Raw genomic sequence first — 18,881 nt, forward strand, 5'->3', positions numbered from 1 at the left:
TAATCGAAAGGGTAATAGACGACGACTTGTCTCAAATAAAAACCATCGTTTCTTGCTTGCGGTATTTTTCGAAGTTTCAGCATGTTTCGGTATTTTTCGGCTGAATCGATGCGACAGCTCTTGTTTTCATTCCGTTTTGAGCAGCGTGCGCGGACGGTGTGTTCCTCGCATGAAGAGTAAAAACAAATTAAATACTACTGAGAAATAACAACATCTCAGCGAACGAGTATACGTCGGAAACCGATTTGTCGCGCTAAATAATACGAGATGCTGTTGGGGGATTCATGAAAAAATATATTTTTGTGATGAAATATTAATGTAAACCCATTGTTTGGTTTTCAATTTCGTTTTTGAATGACTGCCTGCGGAAATAACTATAGATTCGCGAAAGTACACTAAATCAGGCAGTAAAAACGGATTGGTAATCTTGGGAAAAAATCGAAGGAAAAGAGACGCCAGCAGCTTCCTCGGATTGTTTTGTTGTTTTCAGTTCGTTAGTGTGTGTCCGTTTTTCCGTCTGTGTTTGTGCAACAAAGTCAAAGTCGTCGAAGCTGCTGCAAAAATACGTGAAATGCAAATTGTGAAAAAGTTGCAAAAGCAACAACAGCATCTAGCAACAACCAACAACAACGCAACGACAACTATAACCGCAATCACACGGCCAACGCAACAATAACAACGGCAACAACAAAACGGCTTCGCGTGTTTTGAAAAATTGCATTGCAAATTGCCCAGCAGCAACAACTAAAACAATACCAACAACAAAAAAAAAAAGGGAAAATTGCGCGCCAAAAGCGAAAAAACAAAAGGATTACACATAAACAAACCGAAGAAACAGAAGCAGCTGAGCGAAAGAGAGAGATAGTGAAAAATCAAAACAGAACAGGCAGAAATTCCTGTTTATCCACCTTCACCTCCGGCGACACCCCCGTCGTGGTGAGTTACTTGTCTTGCGGTATTTGTGCCTTGTATCTTTCTTTTTGGTCCTTGTTTTATCCTCCGTTCGATTTGCTGTGTGTCCTGCTGTAAAAAACATTCGCCAAAAGTGCAAAAGTCAAGGCCCCCGTTTGATTTGCGCCCCTTTGACCTTTGTGCAAAAGAAACCCGCAAATGTGCAAAAAAATTTAGCTCAACCATCGAGAGTCCTTGATTTTAGAGGCACAGTGGTTGAAATGAGTGCCAAATGGTCGGCATAGTAACAGAAGTTCATTTTATATTTTCGAGATATAAATCTCATAAATAAATGCAAAAAATCGTTTAACTACGTTTTAAATAGTTTTATATTGAATGTCCTTTGATATTAAACAACACTCAACATAGCTCCTTGTCAACCCTACACATTACTGGCACTCAGCTGGGAATTGAGCAATTTAAATATATATTTATACTTGGAGAAATATGGATTTGAAATATGCACCATATAACAAAGGGTAACACAATGCTGATTAATGCACTGTGACGAAATCGGGAAAAAACCGTCGATTCGAATAATATACGCAAATGTCGAATGTAGTCAGGTAGAAAAGTGCCAGATTCCGATTGCCAACAACCCTGAACAATATTACGTGCCTTCTTTCCTGCCACGGGAATTGGCCAGCATCGGGTTACCTTGAGATTCGAGAACCCAAAACCGATAGTGGTGGCGAATTCAGGAATGCGATTTGAGCATTTCGACCTGAACCTGGCTTATAAACCGGCTTGATGATGTAATCTCCAAACCGGATTGTCTACCGTAGATCCTTGTTTTTAATGGTTATTGTTTTCTAGCCCCCTAAACCGGATAATATATTAACTCTAGTTTTTTTACCCTTAGCGATTCTTAACAGGCAAAATGATCCTAAAAGGGGTTTTGAATATATTTTTACCTATACTCTATACGATACAAGAGAGATGCTATAATAAAAATATTAGTTTATAGTCAAATAACAATGGCGCAATCTTTTCTGATTTGCATTCTTGTGCGTTTTTTCGAAACTGCTTTGAAGTTCAATTATCGGAAATAAAAACCGGATTCTATTGATTCCATTGTCGAATCTTCTTCGGACATAGTGCCATAAATTTTCAGCTTAATTACCCACCCATTTTCGCACTTATCCCATTATCTCCGTCACACCACTGTGTCATCGATGACAAAACCAACAGGCACATAAACCGTGGACGCCTGGGAACGAAAAAAGAGCTGATAAGCAAACACTTTATGTCAGCTTGAGTCTGGAGTCAGGCCAAGCCCGAAAACCCAATAAAGTGGCATTCCAAACCGGGGGCACTCCGAAGCTCGGTTTAAGTCCACTGTGCCACGACCTCGCGGCATCTGCGTCTGCGTCTGTCCCGGTAATCAAACGTCTAGACACATTCCGTCCGTCGGCTGCAGCTTCTTTAGGCTCCATCAACCGCCACCCGAGCAGCCTGCAGCAGGAGCGACCTCCTGTCCCTACCAACTGGTTGGAGAAGGACTCACTGCTCACAGTGAAACCCCGTCCAGGGTGACTCTGAATGCTTAACAATACTTAATACGATCATCACTTGCTAAATGTGATTGCTTTAATTACGCATGTAATTAAACTTATTAATACAGTCATAATTAAGCCATTCCATCGACAAACAACTTAGGGAACTTCCACTGTACCCGCGCATATACAAACAAACAGTAGACACCGAAAACACACTCGTACATAATCCCGTTTTATTGCACGGCTAGGAGGCTGGAGAAGGAGAAGCAGGAGCAGAATAAATAAGAGACAGGAGAGGTCCTTATTTTGTTTTTCGCATTTGGTACTTTTAACTCCCCTGGGAACTGCGACCCGAGTTGTCGAGATGTTGAGTTTTCGAGAGCCCGAGAATCGAGAACGGCAACGGCGAACTGCAAACACTCCACTCAACTCGGGCTCAATCATTATGAAAATAGCTCGGAATGCTCGTAAATTACAAAACCATGGTTTTATTTGTCAAAATTTGAAACTTATTTGAACAGGCGCCGAGGAACGGCAGCAGGCAGCGGTTTTTTGTCGAATCGGGTTTTATTTGTGGGCTGCTCTCTCCGTTTTCGTTCTTGTTCTCGTTCTTCTTCGTTTTTGTTTTGTCCATTTTGTCCGTGTCGTTTCGTTGTGTTCGTGATTAGCATGTCCATATGACCCGTCCCACTCACTCGCACGGTGGGGTATGTGGTATGTGGATCCCCAGGCCCTGTTGGACCCTTTCCCCCTTTCCCTTTTCCCCTCATCATACAGTGGGTTTTCGGTGTGTCTCCATATGAGCATGATTTTCGTATTTCACTTGATTTTATCTATGAATTTCTAATTACTGCTTATTTTGTTGTCCTCTTTGCATTGTTAACCCTCGTCCTCATCACATGGTTGCCCATTTGGGTTGGGTTAATGATTGATAAATTGTCACTGATGAGCTCAGGCACCAAAAAAAAGTATGTTATCAACCGCGATTGCCGGCTATTAATCTTGGCTTGATTGATGGACCACTCAAAATCCCCGACACATCAAAATTTTGTAATGAAGTTTGCATTTATGCAGGATAAGCCCATTCCAGCAGATGTTGCGTACTTAAATTCGCGCAGATGCTCTTAAAATTTCTACTCATCATGAAATGGGTAATCCAACAACACAACTAATTTCATTGCCATGTACAATTCCTAAAAAAACAAGCTCCACATTTATCGCCATTGTAGCAGATAATTCCCTTTTGCGCTTTACATTTTTTGCTCAAATTACGATTAGGTCAACTACATAGCTTAACATGCAAATGCCAATTGAAAACACATTCCCATTTCTGGTATTTGCTTCATTTGGATTAGATTTGCGAAAAAGCGACAAAAAAAGATCCAGCAAGGCCACTCAAACGGGCTATCAAACTAAAAAAGAACGGAGGAAATGGGTTGAACCAGCCTTATAAATACTCTTCCAAAGTAATATAGCTAGTATTTATGACGATAATAAACCTAATTGGAGATTTAATTGTACATTTCCGAGTGCCTAATTTATTCTATTAAATTTATTATTCAATCATAATATTAGGTAAACATAAAGTTTTCTATAGGAACTAAAGATACGCGAGGCTAAAGAGTACTTCCATAATCCATACCATTTTATTAAAACCCAAGACATGTTTAATATTTCCTAGGATATGAAAATCATTAGTTGCGCGTTGCTAAAGACAGAGTTATCTTAAAGAAAGGAGATAGCCTAGTTATCTGTTATTACGGCAGGCTATCTCAATTGAGCCTTATCTTATTGAAGAAGATAAAGCGATCAAAGGCCGTTGGCATGTAGTCAAATATATGGCCGACCCTACGGATCAGTGGATATATCCCGTAACTTATAGGGTAAAATGGGAGCAGCGGGCGTTGGGTGAATGAATGAAAAGTTTCTGGCTGCGGGGGAGGGGCAATAATTGGGCGGCGGGGGTGGAAATGAGGTGGGGCGTCGGCCATGTGCTTGATACGCAATCATGGCACTTTGTGTTGTTTGGCTACCTCACGAAAATAGCCATTTGTGTATGTTTTGCTCATGTTTCGGTTGCCATCGCTGCTGTGTGTTGTGTCGGTTGCCATGCGACTCCTTATATGGTCAGGTTTTGTGCGGGCACTTTTAAAAGCGCGTAATTCGCAAGCCCGATAAGCTGGCTCCCCGAAAAGAGCCGCAACTCCTGCGAATTATCTGAAAAGAAAGAGGAGAGCCAGAGATTCGATCAGGTTTTGGTCCGATCAAGACGGTCGGTCACAGGGAAGCCTGGCTACAACGAACTAACCGTCTGTCTAGGACAGCTCTACCTGCAGGATGGTGGCTTAATATCCAAGGCTTTCAATCATCAACTTCAATTACAGATACTGTTAATTTGGGTCTTCTGTCTGCACTCCAACTCCACTTGGGCAAGCTGGACTGTATGACCAAAGGCAGCGGATGAGCAACTGAAGCGGTCGTAGTCACTGATTATAATTACGATTCCGGCTTATGCAATTCGTCATTATGGCCACAATTTGCCCAAGCGACAACCAACAACAACAGCAGCAACAACAGCAAACCAACAAGCAACTGCAATTGAATCGCGTTTGGAAATGAATATCCCCAACCCGAAGCCGCGCAACTCAAAAATATAAAAGTGAAAACTCGTTTTCCTTTCTGCGATTATAATGGCTGGTGTTGGTCGGACGTTGTTGCTCTTGTTTTTCTTGGCCGGATTGTCTTATTGTGTTATGTCTTGCATTTGACTTTGACTTTTCAACCGCGGCAAACCGTCGACAGTGGTGGAATCATCTTGCTGTTCCACCATCCTCACTGCGTTTGGTAGCCGGATAGCTCATAAGTTAATGGAGATCTCGTCATCAGTCGCAAACGCAGTGTGAGTCGCAGTCACAGTGTGCCGAAATGCATTGAACATGGAAATGGGGATCACCGTACGAAATTCGGTCTGACGATCTAGTGGGGGGGCAGCTTCAAGGTCGATCTATTGGATACCCTCTGGTGATTTTGTGGGTTGGCCAATTAAACATGTTTTCAAGTTGCAAGTTTAATGCCAGACACCTTGTTACAAATGAACACTAGTTACGGCTATGTTTCAATCCCCAAATGTGTAAACTAAGATGTTTAGGCAAGGATGGCACGTAAAAAGTAACTGCGATGATATTCCAAGCCTAATTTATGAAATGAGTCCGAAGTGCTTATTGTTTTTTGTTTTCAAAATTCCCATCGCATTAGTCGTTTTAAATCATATACAGTCATTTGAATAATCACTTGACATAATATTTTTGTGTTTCGACTCCCAGCATTTAAAAATATTACAACTCATTTTAAGTTAGTATTAATTAGGAAATGGCGATTTTGATTGAACTAAACACTGACAAATGCTCATATTTGCAAATGCAAATCTGCATCGACTTGAGTTTTATACACTGGTCGTTTATGAGAAAATTGAATTATCTAACGAGTGTAATTGACAGTTTACTGCAATTCATCGCACATTGAGCACTTGTGGGGGTGATAATTGCGTTGCAGCTGGGGATAATTTTCCACGGCCCACTGTTCGGGAGCCACCCCCGATGATTTTCCCAACATTTGTTTGGCTCCCTGCCATTGGCAACCCCGTGACGCATTTTTACCCAACTCCCCCGAAATGTGGGGTACATCTTTTCTTTTTTGTGTCCGTGTGTGTTGATTTTCCACCACCCAACGCCCACCGCACTCCCTTTTCGGACAGCCACAAAAAGCACACTAAATGCAGTGACGCGAGGCCTTTGTAGGAAAGCGAGGAAAATGGGGAAGAGGGCAGAGAGCAGAGGGCAACACACAGGCACAACACCCCAAAACACACACCCACTTGAGAAAGATATACATACATATATCCGAAGAGAGCAGCTGAGAGAGCCTTGTTCGATTTTCGACTTCGCGCTGCGCATTTTGATGGTTTCCTGTGAATGTTTTTGATATTTCAATGCGAGTAACTTGTTGCATGCGATACATGAAATGGGCAAAAACCAAATACCCCACAAAAGAGTCTTTAAGGCGAGGAATGTGTACATACTCGTTCGTTTATTAACGAGAACGAGGAGAGCGGAGAAATAATAACGATAAGTAATTGTAATTTCTTTGGAGTTCCTTCGGCTGACGTCATCCTTCTCGAGATAAGTGTTTAAAAATGACTTTTATGGGAAAGGGTAGTAACAAAAAAGTATATATATTTATATATTTATAGTATAATATAACAGTCTCTGTAACATTAATCTTTAGGATCCCTTTAATAGATATAAATGCCTCAATTTAGATACATTTTTTGATCATATCAATTGAATTATTTTATTGACAACAGACAATTTTTCAGTTTAGATATCAATCAGCGCCCCGCACAGCAATAGTTTCTCCTCCCCAGACCTTCTTCGCATCGGCATCATGTTTTTTATGCAAATTGGCTTTACTTTCGTCTGATTGGTTCCATTCGATTTCTTTCGTTTCGCGCAGTTTGTTCCGTTTCCGCAACTGATTGATTTGTTGTTGCTGCAGTTGGGGTCTTAATGGAGTTATCAAATAATACAAAATTCAATTGAAGTTTTTTACGAGTGCGGCTAGGCAAATGATTTTGCTTGGTCATGGAAGATATCAAAGTGAAAAAAGAGTGAAAGGCTTGGAATGCTCTTTAGCGCTTAGCGCTTTTAATTGTGTTTAGCTTTTTTAAGCCGGTTGGTAAACGCAGATTTTTATTCGTTAAGTGCTGCAATTTCTTCATCGTCTGGCGGCTTATATAAATTATTTAAACTCTTTCTGTATGCCTCCAAATGATTATTACTGTCTGCGAGCGCGTGAAATGGTTTTGTTTTTCTGCTTTGATTGGCTAATTTGATGTTTGTTGCTTGGGCCACGTTTGTTGCCGGTTTTCGGCCTCTCAAGGCCATTTTGTCGTAGTGCCCATTTACATGCATTACGATTTAAAGCCATATGTGCCTTGTTAAGTAGCCGCCGCCGATGTTTGGGAAGATATTTTCCAGGGGAAGGGGTTGCATTGTGCGGATCGAATATGAAATAATCACATTTATGACCCATTTCGACCAACGGCAGTCGAGGTATTCGCTTTTAATGACCCCTGAATTATGTCATAAATGCAGCCATAATCGTGTGGAGATCTGATTTAGGATGGAATATGTACGTATGTACGGAATGAAATCAGCAGGCGTGATGCACGGGCTATTTAAAGAGTCTTATTCAGATATTTGGGTGAATAATAATATATGTAATTACTTCAAGAAGAAGCCAATGCTTCAATTTCTGAATAGTAACTAGTCCATTATAGTTATAATTAAAAAAAGTGTTTAAAATTCACATCGAAAGTTCAAATTTAAAACAACTTTCCGGCATTTAAAAATCGGCAAAAATGTACGTTTTCGAAGAATTTTTCAACACATAAATTTTCATTGCGCTCCATTAACAATTTCATGTTTGTGTTCCGTATTTAGAATCCACACAGAATAAACTTGCAAAATTCGTAAATGAAAGCATAAAATCTAATGGTATTTACAAGGAACAGCTAAAGTTCCTAAAAGTTTTAGGCTCTTAGCCATTTAAGTTCTTTGGAGGTTCCCATTTAAGGCATACAGAACAAATATGTTATGTTTTTATGATATCCCGAGTTCCATAGATTAAAAGAACCTCTTATCTAAACTGACGTCTGATTTTAATGCTCATTCATGGCCAAATATTTGCCCAAATCGCATATCCCACAAATAGCTTGAGATTATTCAGCTACGCCAACTAGTAACAAATTTCCATAAAGCTTCGAAAGAACAATCATAAAAATGTTTATTAAATTTATTTCACTCGCTTATTATTGTTGTCCAGGCTATTATTATTCCGACTGATAAGCGTTTTGCACCCGCATGGCTATGGGCATGGGTTCAGAATTTTTAGCTTGATTGGCTCGATGCGGGATTTCGATTACGAAATTCTTTTAATGGACTCGCTCAGCGCCCCTTGACTGATACCTCGCACTCTCTGCTTTGCGGGGTATGTCGGGTGTGTTAATCAATTGGGATATTTATCTTATATATTTGTATTAGAGATATTACAAGACTTCCATGACATATATTATATTCTAAATAAATGACCGAATGACTTGTGTATTTAACAATTTTTCCAACCAATAGTTTTTGAGCACACTTGGTATGCTATAGTCGAACCATTTATGGCACTTCCTAGTTGCTCGAAGCATTAACGTTTCGACTTGCGGGAAAACAAATTTTCTGTTTATTGTTCAAAAATTGTATCTGTGGTGTGGGGTCGGTCGAATGGCTTGTGTTATTGTTTATGCGGAATGTTGAATCCGGAATGCCACATGTGTGGGGCTGCTGAGTTGTTCTGTTTATAAAGCAAAGCGCTGTTTAGATTTAGAAATGCATTTAATGCCCGGACTCCGATTTCTCGGAATCGTTCGCGGCTTGGGGCCAAACTGAGTTCCAGGGAAAGGTCAGTTTTCCAGGGAGTTAGTCAGGGCGCTTTTTTCATAGTTTTGACCCCGAATTCCCAGCAAACGTTCGAGGCTTTCCCATTGCGCAACGAATGGCAACTGCTTTCGGCTTGTACATTTCGACTGGGCTTTGACCGGTTTCTTTTATTTTGTTATTTATGCCCACTTGTCAAGCCGCTTAGCCAAAAAACCAAAAATTAAAAGAGAAAAATGCAAGAAATTAAACTGAAAATTGTTATTAAAAGCGCGTACAAGACGACAAACGATGTCGACGCGGAAAATTAGTTGCTGAGCGACTGAATGAATGAATGACTGACTGAATGAGTGACTGGAGTGGACAGTTTAGTGAGGGGCGGTGAGGGGGCGGGGCAGGTGAAAGCCGGTAAGCCATTTCGCAGCTGGGGAATTGACTGACTTACATTGCCGAATGCCTGTGGCCACTTGGACGACTTCCTGTGGCTGCATCTCCCGCTGGGTTGACTGACCACAAAAGCAGAAATATAAAACGAGAAGGCAGAAGGGGGCGTGGCAGATTAGCTAATTTCATGACTCACCTGCCGGATAATTAGCGATGGGCGTGTGGCTCAAACGGCCGACTAAACGCGGCCAATAAATTCTGACACGCCATTAAAATTGAACAAAAAATATGTTTCAAAGAGGAACAGGGGGTTTTGTCCAGCGAACGAGTGACTGGGAGGCCTCAAAGGAAGGGGGTGGCGCCGGCGGTTGGTTAATAGAAATTGCCTTGCGTGCTATTTGTTGCCAGACAAACACAAGCCAATGTGCCAAACACAAATAAATAGTAAATATATAAATGTCTATGACTAACACGCGCCTTTAACGAGGCTTACTGCTGAAAATAGGAATAGGTCTGATGACAAAGGTAAACGGGAAGGCAGGTTGAGAAAGTATACAACGTATGTAAGTAATCAAACTTACCTAAAAGGCAATTACTCTAAACTAAAATGATTACTTTTTGTTTAGGCTAATATTATCCGCTTCTTTGAGCCATTTTCTTATGGCTAAATTTCCAATAAATAATGGCCAACAGTAGAGGTTCTTAAGTTGTGAACATATAAATGTATAGTTGTTCTAAAACTTGTCATTCTTCGGATTGCGATAGAAGTGTTCAACTATTTTCGTACAGCGCAAGGCTGAAAGAAACTTTTTCCAAAAACGGCCGATCATACACAAATTTGCTTTTAGCCAAAACACAAGTTTCACTTGCGCTGGTTTATTTATTGAACTGTTTTGGCCTGTTTCTATTTCTGTTGTTTCTGGCCTGGTTGTCTAAATATTTACAGCAGGCAAACACACACCCACTTTGTGGTAAGCAAATAGATAGAACCAACCCCAATTATTTTTTTTTTTGGCCAACAACATATGGAAACCTTTGTGGAAATTAGCAACCTCTTAACCCCTGACTACACGCACAGCTGATTAACCCGCAGCCAGCCGACGAGCCCCTTTCTAGAAACACAATACCCAAAGCTTTCGCGGCCGCCGTGGAATATCTATGCATCAGGGGGCTTGGGGGTGTTTTGGGGGTGTTTTGTTGGCGACGACTTGTGATTGTTTGTTACCTGACTGCTGCTGGCACTTCTGCTATCCTGTTGAAAAATCAGGGAAATCTATTTATTGATGTTTTGCGCACAAACCCCTGATGGAAGCGACAGAGATGGAACGAGGGTTCCCCAAGGGTCGACGAATATATGACATCACAGCAGGAGAAGGTATGCAGACGCGACAAAAGCTTTGAAGTCAACCAAAAGCTTTCTGCACACAAAGAAATACGTGGTTTCTTAGTGCTTTTAAACTGTTAAAAACATTCTCAACAGGACACAAAATACTTCAAATATAACCTACATACGTTTCCTTAATATAGATACATAGATGTCTTTATTTATTTGAATGATAATTTATGAATTTCATATTTTTTTATTATTCAATTTTATTAAATATTCGAAAATTAAAGGCTTGTTCTCTCTGTGCAATCAGCTTTTAACACTCCTGCACAGCTCTCTCGCTCGCTCATCATTTTGTCTCTGTCGTATCCTGTTGCTGACGTCATTGCTCCTGTTTGGCGACTCCTGTTGCTCCTGTCGGCCATCCAGCCTGTGCCATTTGCTGCTCGCCGGTTGATTTGAGGCGGAGTATTTGAGTTAGAGTTGCTCAATGGCGGGCTCCCGGGTCCGCCTCTTTGGCCCCACCACCGCCCCACTCTTTGAGCCATCCATCCTGCGAAAGAACCTTACCTCTTTTTGCGGGTGGAGAAATACTGGAGTGGCAGCAACTTCCCCTGCCGAAGGTACTTTATTCTGGATTGTGCGGCGTCCAAGAAGTTGGTCCATGTCTTAGACTTCCATCTTACGAAGGGGTCGGAAAATGCGGGAAATCGGGTCCAAGGGGCCGCCGCTTTGTTTGTGTTGTGTGTGGAGCGGCCATTTTCTCCATGGAGCCAATTAGCACCAGGCGGCCAGGAAACGGAAGCTGGAAAACGCTCGCCCGTGGCTGTCGATTTTCCATTTTCTTCCCCAGGAGGAGGCGGATGCCGATGCTCCTACAAAATCCCCGAGAGAGAGAGATGGCTGTACAAAGATAGAAAGAGAGCAAGAGAGTGAAGCTTCCGAAAAGCTCCTGCCGGTAGGAGGCTGAGCCCCCTCCCTTTCCCGTCTTTCTCCCACTCTCTTTTCGGGGCCTTTGTTATCCTGCACACATGTGTGTCCTTTATGCAGACGGGCTGTGGCGTCGGGTCAAGGCTGCCACCCCCAGCTGCCACTGCCAAATGCCACGTCCAACATGCAACATCCTTCTGCCAGCTGACATAATGCGCTATAAAAGATGGGTATCTCAAATCAATGCAGTGCTTTGTGGTCTATAAATGTGCTCTTCCAAAAGGAGCAAAGTTCTTACTCTATCTGCTACTTATTTCATTTGAATGATATGTGATGGTCGTTTCATTTAGTATAATATCTGTGTGGGCAAAGAAATCGACTGCAAATGCAGAGTATTTCAAGGTTCGATTAGTTAAACTGTCGGTTGTAACCATTTCATTGTAGAGGGCTCATACGAGCGTGTGCAGCCATTTGGAGGTTGGGTTTTGATTGAGAACAACGAGCTTTCACTTTTTGAAGGATTTAATCCGTTTTGGCTTTGGTTCACCGCTGGCTACGCTTCGTTCTTAGTATTCCGTTTAGTTCGTGGCTGAAATGCATATCTGGGTCAGCTGTTGTTTGGCCGTTTGTTCGACTTGCATAAGCCAGTCCGGCGGCATGGAAAACCCCCCATTTCAGCCCCAAACTCAAACCCAACCCCGTTTTTCAACCCTGCCGTGTTTGGTTAGCTGCTGCAAATGAGGAAGCCTAAAATAGCGAGCCAAACGCGTTACGTGTTGGCGTCGCACTGCACAAAGTTGCAGCAGCAGCAACAGCAGCAGCAACATCAGCAGCAGCAGCAGCAGTAGCAGCAATCGATTGCAGGGGTCCGGTTACCAACATTTTCCTTCTCGGCTCGCAGTTTTTAGCCGTTTGTTGCGTTGATAAGAACGTCGACGAAAGCGAAAGTCACTGTGCTATAAGATGTGAGCCACAATTAGCGACCAGCTGCATCACTCTTAGCACCTCAGCTGTTTGAAGGAATAATGCGATATTACTCTCCAGTGATTTGCATCTAAATAAGAATCACAAGATATTTACTACTACAAGTGTGCTTAGTCTGTGTTAATATTTATAGAAAAAATATTAGTTAAAGTGCCACTTGAGAGCAGGTTGCACATTACCAAAATGCAGCGACCCTCGTCGAATATCTCCAGTAACATCATGAACCGCATGTCCATCTTTGAAAGTGAGTCAAGTCAAGAGGCTGCCGCGTGAATAATTCATTCGCTTTTTTATTCACACATTCGTTCATTTATTCATCGCTGTTTGAAGCCATTCTTGTAGGCAGACAAAAGAGGTGCACACTTCTCCCAGTCAGTGAAATCGTGTCTATTTCTATTTGTTTGGCTTTTCCACCGACTTGGCTTTCGGCGATGGTGTAAAATGATTAGGTACTGCCACTGAGCACGGGTAAAAGTGTGGAAAACACACGGTTGATAAGCTTGTCTTTCAACCTCAGGAGTTAATAAAGTTTTGGAAGGAACTGTGCAAATGCAAACAATACGAATATTGTAATATAAAAACTTAAAAAATCCGTGTTACATTTTGAAGGCAATTCGAAGTGAGAAGTGCTCAGTTTCTTTTGAAAGGAAATTGCCCTTTGCGATGCGTATCGCCCGATCTGAGCCAGTTAACCCCTCCATGACAATGGTTTGCCTTTAACTGTGCTGTCATGGCTTGTTGGTCCCTTAACCCGGTTAAACGGATAGGCCGCTTCGAAGAAAGCTTTCGCTTGGAGACCAGACCGCACATGATAATAATTCCAGAGCCCTATGCCATATCATAAGTTGTGCCCACAATGCGCTGCAATGTTGTCTTGATTTATGTGGCTTAGAGTGGGTCGCTCCGGTCATTCGGTGAAAACAAATTGCATATAATTAGCCTGGGTGGAGCGGAGTGGAGTGGAGTGGTCTGTCCACGGGGCTGTGGGGTTGTCTTCGACTTCGGTCCCTTATGGAGTTCCCGCCGTTTATTTCATTTGCGTTAATTTCACACCCAAACCCCACAGCACATGTGCAGCTCATTAACCCACATGGAAGCGTGTTGCGCACAATTTTCTAGCCGAGTGTGAGTTTGGCGCGAGGGGGTTAAGGCGGGGGTCTGGCGAGGCAAACCACTCGATTGCGCAAGTGAAAACTCGTTGTACGGCGATGGACATCGTAAGTGAAGTGAAGCCTTGTCTGGAACTGATTGAAATACCCTCGCCATTTTGGGGTATTCTAATTCAAGGGAATGGTTAAGATCTCAACAGTTCTGTCATTCGCCATGGTTATTCTTAAGGTTCAAAACCTTTTCATAGTAGTACTATTTCTGTTAAATAATTAATATGATATTTGAACGCTAGTAAACAAGGGGTATTCAAATCTTGTATACCCGTCCGGCCTCCTCCGTGATTTTTCCGCATTTCCTTTTTAGTTGCCATTGGGTCAAGTCGAGCCAAACTATCAGAATAACCCGGAGCAGACATCGCTGTATAAATGGAAATGCAAATTACGAGTTCGGCATCGGCGATTGCAGTTTCGTATTTGATGTCGAAGGAAAATCAATCAAAACGGATTTGCTAGCGATTTCCGATTGGGCCACATATGGGACATCATGATTAGCATAATGCTGTCGCTGATAAAGCTGGTTGTGTCATATTTTGCCCGCGGACCTCAAAATGTTAAAGGTTGACCACCGAAGACCAGTGTTTTCATGGCCATTAGAGGCGGCAAACATGAGATTTGTCCGCGACGCTTTGCTGTACAAATCTTAAATGTTTTTCCTTTGAATCAGCCATAATTTAGTTGAATTGTCTGAAATGACTGATGAAATTGATTGATTGATTGTTGAACGCGAGCTCAGAGCGGGGATGGCAATTAAGGTTGGTTAACCCTTGAAGAAATGTTGAGACGCGTGTGAACTAGTTTGCCAATTTATATTTGGCTTTTCGAATGATTGGGAAGCAAAGTTAATAGCTTCGCAGATGATAAATACTTAAAAGAAACCTATAAAGTCAGTACTATTTTTTTAAATTTACAATGCTTCATGCAATTAGATATTCGGATGGTCCCATTTGCATTTGGAAATTATCTCTGATTTACACAAATTGAACCCATTTTGATTGCGACTTTTTGGCACAGTTCCCTGTTGCAGCAGTAAGCACATTCTTGCGAAAATTGTACCCACTGAACTCATTGCGATTTTCATCTCAGTCGCGAAGCCATTTCAGCCATGTCATTGCCCTTTCAGCGCTACTTCTTTTTATTCATTTCCACTCTGTCCCTTATCATCGGCTATTAATCTAGTTTAGGCTTTGGGCTTCGAGCGACTAACTTGTTCGCCGCGATGTGGGTTAATATGATGGGTGAACAAAAGAAGTTCATCGCTGGCGACGGCTCAGTAAAAAATTTACAAAAAGAACAGCACGACCAGAACAAGAGGAATACGGTCGGAAAGAACTTTACCGCTGACTTGAATCGAATCGAGTTTCTTTTCCCTGCCTCTCATATTTTTTCTTACGGTTTTACAGCTGTTGTTGTACGCTGCTCTTTTTCATTTATTTATTTATTTTTTTGTAATAACAAATTGACAATGACATGAATGGGGAGAAATATTTAACCTTAATAAACGACGAAGACAACGCAGCTTTAGACGTCTTTTGTTGCTTTTCTTGGGTTCTCGAGCGGTTGTTGTGTGCATTGTTGGGTGGCTAAGGCCCGAACTGATTTGTGAGGAGAAGGCCAAGTGCCAATTAAACTTTGGCACAGTGGAACGGAGGGACATCGACCATAGGCGCGCAGAAAACATATAGATAATTATGAGAATGTTCATGTTATTCCAAGTAAGACCAAACTGTTGGACATTTGGAATCGGTTCTACCATATTTGACTGTTAACCATAATACAGAATGCAATGAATAAAATCTATTTGTTTCAGTGTACCCAGCAAGTGGGAAAGAATGCGAACCCATTCACTAATCTTTGAACTGTCTGCATCCATCTTTCAGATACGGCATTCAGGCACAGTCTGGCGGACGCTGACAACGCGGCCGGAACGATGATGTCCATGACCAGCTCCCCGCCGGCCACACCCACTGGCGTCCAGACGGACTCCGATGGGCTGATCCTGCCCAAGAAGCTCATCAATCCCTGCATGGAGAACATCGATCGCAAGGAGCTGCACCGAGAGCTGAAGTTCAATGCCAGAGTGTGAGTAGCTCTGCACATTCTATTATATTTCTAGAAATCGCTTATCTAATGAACAATGGTTTTTACATTTTCCAGGGGCAAGAGCGTGCTGAACCAGAAATCGGAATTGCAACGTGCCTACGACAAGCAGAAGGAGCGGCATGCCGCGGCCGAGCAACACTCGCCGGATGCGGACATCGTCGGCGGGATTCCGGGACTGAAAGGAGAACTCGGGCGCGTGATCATGGAGCGGGCGCAGAAGCACGAGGCGGCGGCTCAGAAGCAGGACCAGGAGGACGCCGAGGAGCGGCAGTACGTGAATCCCGAGTATCTGAACGTGCGGGCCAAGCTGCGCACGGCGCACGCCAACAATTAAGGAGCAGCCCACTCGGATACCCCTCATCCTGTAATCCTCAGCCTAATTAATGTTTAGTTTTAGTAAGAGACCTAACCAAATTATGTGTAAGAAAAGCATGTGTTTTATGTGTTAACTTTGTGAGCGGTTTTCATTTTGATATTATGCAAAACTAGAGTTGATTATTATAATTAAAATGTACACCTAGACTAAGCCATTAACTTGTTTAGTTTGTTAGTCCTTATCACTAATCTAAGTTGAAGCTTTCTTGCGCTAAATTCGTTGTGTATAAACCAAGTGTATAAAGTTTTAGTTTCTAAATGGACCCCATTTCTTCCAAAAACAACAAAATCGAAAACAAAATGGAACATTATGTATCTAGTGTAGAGTTATGTATTGTATATGTATATCTAAAGATTAGTGAGACCGAAAATGCTGTAAACAGGGCGATGTGTTAGAAAATAAGACAGAGAGACAGACAGAACTTGGGCGGAAGATATTTGATCTACATAGAACAACTATTTTATGTCAAGCAAAGAAATTTAAACAGATTACAGAACTATATACAACATATATCTATATACAAATTTAGTTTCTGGAATTAATAAATTTTATTGTAGGCGAAAAGTTATAAAACCAATTTCAATGTATAAACATTACTGTATTTTTGAAAAGGGACAATGGATTTTTAATCTTGAATCCTTTGGGCAGGAATAATACTATTCTTGAGATTTTTTGTTTTGTCTTGCCAGCTTTTTGTCCAGTTTTGCCTGCTTTGCGGCAGCCTTCTTCTCCTCCTTCTGCCTTGCCAATATCCGGGACATCCGTTTAGAAACTCGTGCCTATCAATGGGAAAATGTTGTTTCCATTACTTCTATTTTCTGTTTAATGTGGTACTGTCATATTTATTACTCACAGCTGACAGGCGGGCGCGTTCCTTTTCCACCTCCTGCGCAATCTTTTCTCGCACCTCTTTTATTTTCACATGGAACTCCTCAACTTTTTCCTGGTAGGACCTCAGGTCTTCCTTGCACTTGCCCACCCTGTTAAGGGTCGCCTGCAACTTATTCTCGGCCGTCTCCATGTCGTCGTCGTAATCTTGCTGAACCTTATTGATGCGCTGCTTGTACTGTTCGATCAGTGTGACGTACTCCAAATGGCAACTCCTCCACACACTCGAGTCCGTTCTCATGAGCTCTTCGATATTTTCCAGCTCGTCGGAAAGGACCTAAGCAAAAAGTTGAAAGACACCAGGTTAGGCTATCAGATCAGATGTGCAAGATCGGAGCACAAACCTTGCAGCGCAGGAAATCAATGTATTGCCCCTGTTCCACAACATCGTGGGTCCAATTCACTTTATAGCGCGATTCGATCGGGCTCATGACTGTCCATGATAAATAAAGGTGTTGTAAGTTTTAGGAACATTAGATTGCACAACTCACAATCGATCTGGAATCGTTCCTTGTTGAGTGCGTGCTGCTTGGCCGTTAGTTTTGGATTGTGGAACTTTCCCCCCCGATTCTTTTTCTCCTTCTCCTCAAGTAAGGAATCGTGTTCGGCCATTATGGTCTCGTAGGGCACAGCTATCAGCTTGTCGATATCCACTTGGGTGTCCCTGGGGGATTTGTACTCTTTTAGGAAAACACTCAGTTAAAGATCTTACATGCTTAAGGAATGGACCAGGCCTTAAAGTATGCAAATGCATTTTGCGTCCACTCACTTAAGAAGCTCCATGAAGCCGTTGGGCGCACAGAGATCCCTGTCGTGGATCACGTCGTCTAGGAGGGCCTGTACCAGACCGATTAACTCTCCCAGATCCACATAGAACTTAAGGTCGTCGAGCGTGGCCTCCGGCTTGTTCTTCTCCAGAATGTCCACATAGACGGTGCTCGGTTGCTGTTCAAAACGCTTTAGATTCTCCTTGAAGGACCAGCCGAAGATGGTGTCGTTGGGATTGGTGCCAGCTGGCGGATACTCCCGCATCACGTTGAGGATTTCCTGCAGCTGCAGCAGCTGGTAGATGATGCACACGTTCCGAAAGTCGGATATCAGGTTTGCAAAGCGCACCTTGAACATTTGGGTCGTTTGGGCTGCCGAATCTCGTTGCTCGGGACTGAGGATTGACTTGACGCTGGTCCTGGCCAAAATGGTGGCCCGTGCCATGTATACGGTGGCCCGTGCCGTGTAGTTCGTTTTGTACATCTTTGCCCGGAACGCCTCGTATGGATCCTCACTGGAGTCTTCCCCGGTGGAATCACGGGTCATCTTTACGGCTCGAACAGCCTCTTTGGTCTCTAGGACATAGGGCTCCAGAAGTTTCTTCACGAACGCATCGTGGCACATATGTGCCGGTCTCGGCGGAAGCGGAAACAGGCTAAGAATTTTCTCCCTGTACTCCTGGGGCGAGTACTTTTTGGGTTCCGCCTTGGTACCGTGACTGTGGGACCCGACATTAGATATCTTATTGTGTTTTCTGTTCATCTTGTCGATTGTGAGTTGTGTTTTCTACGCTGATTGTGTTGAGTGTTAGTGTTTTAATGACGACAGCTTCACTGTTTTTTTCATAATTCCAAAGTCGACTTTATAACAAACTGTAGTTACTTCTCTAAAAGTGCTTATATTGTGATTAACGTGATTCAATCTGCACTTCATAGAATTCATCATTCTTAGTTGGTGTCACTTATGTGCCAAAAATGAGCAAAACTACAAAAGATACTAATGTAGAACATTACAATCTTCTTC

The 18,881-nt window shown here is 42.5% G+C and overlaps 2 protein-coding genes across 4 annotated transcripts; one reads left to right on the plus strand and one right to left on the minus strand.

Moving 5' to 3' along the window:
- Positions 1-110: 110 nt before the first annotated feature.
- LOC6732996 (protein FAM107B) lies at positions 111-16,779 on the plus strand. Of its 2 annotated transcripts, none has more exons than XM_016180454.3 (3): positions 111-936; positions 15,604-15,805; positions 15,881-16,779. In XM_016180454.3, exons 2-3 carry the CDS (start codon positions 15,654-15,656, stop codon positions 16,158-16,160), a joined length of 432 nt encoding a protein of 143 aa, XP_016025680.1. In that variant the 5' UTR covers positions 111-936; positions 15,604-15,653; the 3' UTR covers positions 16,161-16,779. The 2 variants fall into 2 exon arrangements, with proteins under 2 accessions (XP_016025680.1, XP_002080075.1); XM_002080039.4 differs by lacking the exon at positions 111-936 and adding an exon at positions 12,501-12,801.
- LOC6732997 lies at positions 16,780-18,718 on the minus strand. 2 transcript variants are annotated; one of them, XM_002080040.4, is made up of 5 exons: positions 17,860-18,718; positions 17,582-17,754; positions 17,435-17,523; positions 17,056-17,367; positions 16,780-16,981 (listed from the first exon to the last, which is right to left on the minus strand). In XM_002080040.4, exons 1-5 carry the CDS (start codon positions 18,618-18,620, stop codon positions 16,859-16,861), a joined length of 1,458 nt encoding a protein of 485 aa, XP_002080076.1. In that variant the 5' UTR covers positions 18,621-18,718; the 3' UTR covers positions 16,780-16,858. The 2 variants fall into 2 exon arrangements, with proteins under 2 accessions (XP_002080076.1, XP_044778415.1); XM_044922480.1 differs by lacking the exons at positions 16,780-16,981; positions 17,056-17,367; positions 17,435-17,523 and having other exon boundaries at positions 17,646-17,770.
- Between the last annotated feature and the right edge of the window lie 163 nt (positions 18,719-18,881).

Source organism: Drosophila simulans, chromosome 2L, assembly GCF_016746395.2.
Source record: "Drosophila simulans strain w501 chromosome 2L, Prin_Dsim_3.1, whole genome shotgun sequence".
In the NCBI taxonomy this organism is placed as follows: domain Eukaryota; kingdom Metazoa; phylum Arthropoda; class Insecta; order Diptera; family Drosophilidae; genus Drosophila; species Drosophila simulans.